Genomic DNA, 3,008 nt, shown 5'->3' with positions numbered 1-3,008 from the left:
TCAAGGGAGATTCCCACACAGATAACATGTTTTAAGATGCTTTAACTTACACTAAAAAAATACCATCTCCCATGATTAATGGTATCGTTCTCAATCCCCAGACAGATACAAATCTCTTAATTGAATAATATAGTTTCCTATCAACCATCCAAACTGATCCAACCCCATATCCAGGATGGCAAGTAGGAGAGGGTCGAAAAAAGGATCTGGTTCCACATGATACTCTAGATAAGGAACAGATAAAAGATTGTACATCAGACCAAAAAAAATCACTTTAAGTAGATGGAATATTAAGTCAGTGATCAGATATTACATATAAATTGGCATTTTTCCAAAAAAAAAAAAGGTTGAAGGATAGGATAGGAAAATGAATGAAAAGGAAACATGCTAGAGAAATTTCCAGAGAAAGCTGCTTCCAAACCATATTTGTCTTACAAACTATATGTTCAGAAGGGACCAGCTATTACCAAAAAGAAACAATTAAGGAGAAAAAAACTAATGATAATTTTAGAGAGAAGAACAGTTCCTTCAATTGGCACATAACCCAGATGTTAGGAAAATGAGAAGCAATATAAGAGTAAAATGCAAATACTTACTTTGTACTTCAGTAGCACACCTATCAATTACATCCGAAATTCCTATAGCCTCAAGAGTCAAGCCAGACCACAAAACTTGAAAAGGTATTGTTCTTATTACAGGAAAAAGGAGACTAAATGGGAGCAGCAGCACCCAACAAATCTACTCATAAATCTGTCGGTGAATTCTCAAAATGTTATAGTGAGAGGAGTAAAAGATAAACGACGGACCACGAAATCCTCCCCACGGATCAAAAGTTCAAACCCCACTTCAGAGCTCAAATTCTTCGTCCCTAAGAGCAGCCTCTGCGGCTTCTTCTTCTTCCTCATTGAGAACGAAGTATTCATTCCTTTTAACTGGCCGAAACATATAAAACATTACCAAGTAAAAAACAAGACTTGCAATCTCCTCAGCCGCATTGCTTACCCATTGGTACTTGTAAGCAGCAATTGTTCTGAGTGCAAACACAACAATTCTCGTGAAATATAAATATCCAATTACAACCATATAAAACTGCCGGAAAAGTGTCAACTTGGCCAAATTCTTTGCAGCCTTCCCATCTGTCTTAGAGGTCTCCCTCAGTGACCTGATCGACCACACAATTGGGAAGATAATTGCGCAACAACAGATGATATCAACCAACAAAAACACTTGATTCCAAGTTACCCAATCTTTAATAAAAGGCCCCGTCTCCTCAATCACAATAGAAGCCAAATTGGCAAGAACCTGAAGTGGGATCACAATCATCAAGACCTTCTTCTCTCTTTCTTGTAAGAACGGCTTCAAGAACGACCACCCTGTCCCGATCAAGACTATGACCGTGAAAAGTAAGACAACCCTAAGAAACTGGAACAAATAGAACAGAACATCCCAACCGTGAGGAGTCCCAGTGACCTTGATATAATGCTTATCCTCAGCAGCGCAGATCAAATTCAGGGCTTTCATTAGGAGCAAACCAGCCATCAATAGATGGATCCGGTGAGCAGAGAGACGATTCGTGTAGCAGAAGTAGATCCAAAACCCTAAGAAGGCTAAGTAGGACAGCGAGAACAAGAAATAAAGCATGGGAAGTTGGGTCTGACCTGCGGGGAGGTAGTCTTTGACGCCGTTGTCGACGTTGTACATCTCGGTACGTACTGTCATGGTCACCTGGCTTTTCGGTGCGCAGTTAGAGAAGAAGAGACTGTACTCATTAGGTTCGGTGACTGGGTACGAATTGTTGAAGGAGATGTGCTTAGGCGGTAAGAGGTCCTTGAAAGTAAAGAGAGAGATGATATAGTGGCTGTCGAGGACACAGAAATTAGAGTTCTGCTCGGCTTCCAGGAGGACTTGGATGAGGGCCTCTTCGGAGAGGAGGAAGAAGCCGAGGCGAGAAGGGTCGGGTTGGGATAGAGAAGACGAGTAGGAGACATCGTTGACGGAGACGTTGACGTGACCAGTGTGGGTGAAGCCGAACTTCTCGAGAAGGATCATGGAGCGAGAGTCAGCATTGATCTTCAGGTTTTTTATCTCTGCAGAGGAGAAATGAAGAAACAGAGATAGGAACGTAAAGGAGAGGAAGATGGAATAGAGACTTCTGTCCATGGTGTAAATTTCATACAAAGGGAAGAAGAGAAGATTTGAGTCCTTAATTTTGCTGCCACGCCGTGGTGGTGCCGTGCCGATGCTGGTGCCTGGTGGTGGCGGTGGAGAGTACTTTGCTTCGTTGCTCCGTTAAGAAAGAGGATGACACTATGTCAGACAGTGGACTGAGACTTTAGATTTTGAAGGCTTCTCCATTTGGTATACCTAAGATACCCCTACTTTTCTTAGTCTTTTACCCCGCAAGACCTTGAGCATGACCCGTCACCCGTGGTCTGTGTGAATTGTGATGTGTGAACCGTAAGGAGAGAGTAGGGAGCCGGAAAGGGACGCCTTCTCTGTCCCATAGGGGTGGCCACGAGCCGAAATTTTACGAGTTACTCGAGGTCGGCTTTTACGGGCTCGTTTATTAATTGAGCCGAGATCGAGCCCAATATAACTCGCGTTTATTAATCAACCCGAGTTTGAGCCTAATAGAACACGGCTTTTAAGATTCGCAAGATGAGTTCATATATATATATATATATATAATATTTTTATTTTATATATAATAATAATTAATTATTATAATTCTTAATTTTTTAAATATTAAATAAAAAATATTTTTTATATATAATCTTTTATTTTTATAAAGCATTTTCTTTTCAAATTAAGCTTGAGCTTACGAGTTTTTTACTTGAGTCGAGCTCGAGCTCAAGGTTCTAGCTCAAACTGAGCTCGAGCCTCATATTATTCGGCTCGACTTGGCTCGAATCCACCTCTACTATCCCGTACTCTCCCCTTTGTAAATCACTTACCCTACATGATTTATACGAGTAGAGTAAATGGATGGAAATGGGACGGATTCAAAC

General features: G+C 41.1%; 1 protein-coding gene across 1 annotated transcript; it reads right to left on the bottom strand.

Annotated features, from left to right (window-relative positions):
- Nucleotides 1-572: 572 nt before the first annotated feature.
- Nucleotides 573-2,318, bottom strand: LOC104594674 (protein CANDIDATE G PROTEIN-COUPLED RECEPTOR 7-like). The gene has a single exon (XM_010255079.3). It carries the CDS (start codon nt 2,158-2,160, stop codon nt 847-849), a length of 1,314 nt encoding a protein of 437 aa, XP_010253381.1. The 5' UTR covers nt 2,161-2,318; the 3' UTR covers nt 573-846.
- Nucleotides 2,319-3,008: the final 690 nt, after the last annotated feature.

Source organism: Nelumbo nucifera, chromosome 2 (assembly GCF_055504915.1).
Source record: "Nelumbo nucifera cultivar China Antique chromosome 2, China Antique-T2T, whole genome shotgun sequence".
Classification (NCBI taxonomy): domain Eukaryota; kingdom Viridiplantae; phylum Streptophyta; class Magnoliopsida; order Proteales; family Nelumbonaceae; genus Nelumbo; species Nelumbo nucifera.
This window is presented reverse-complemented; position numbering and strand designations above follow the sequence as displayed.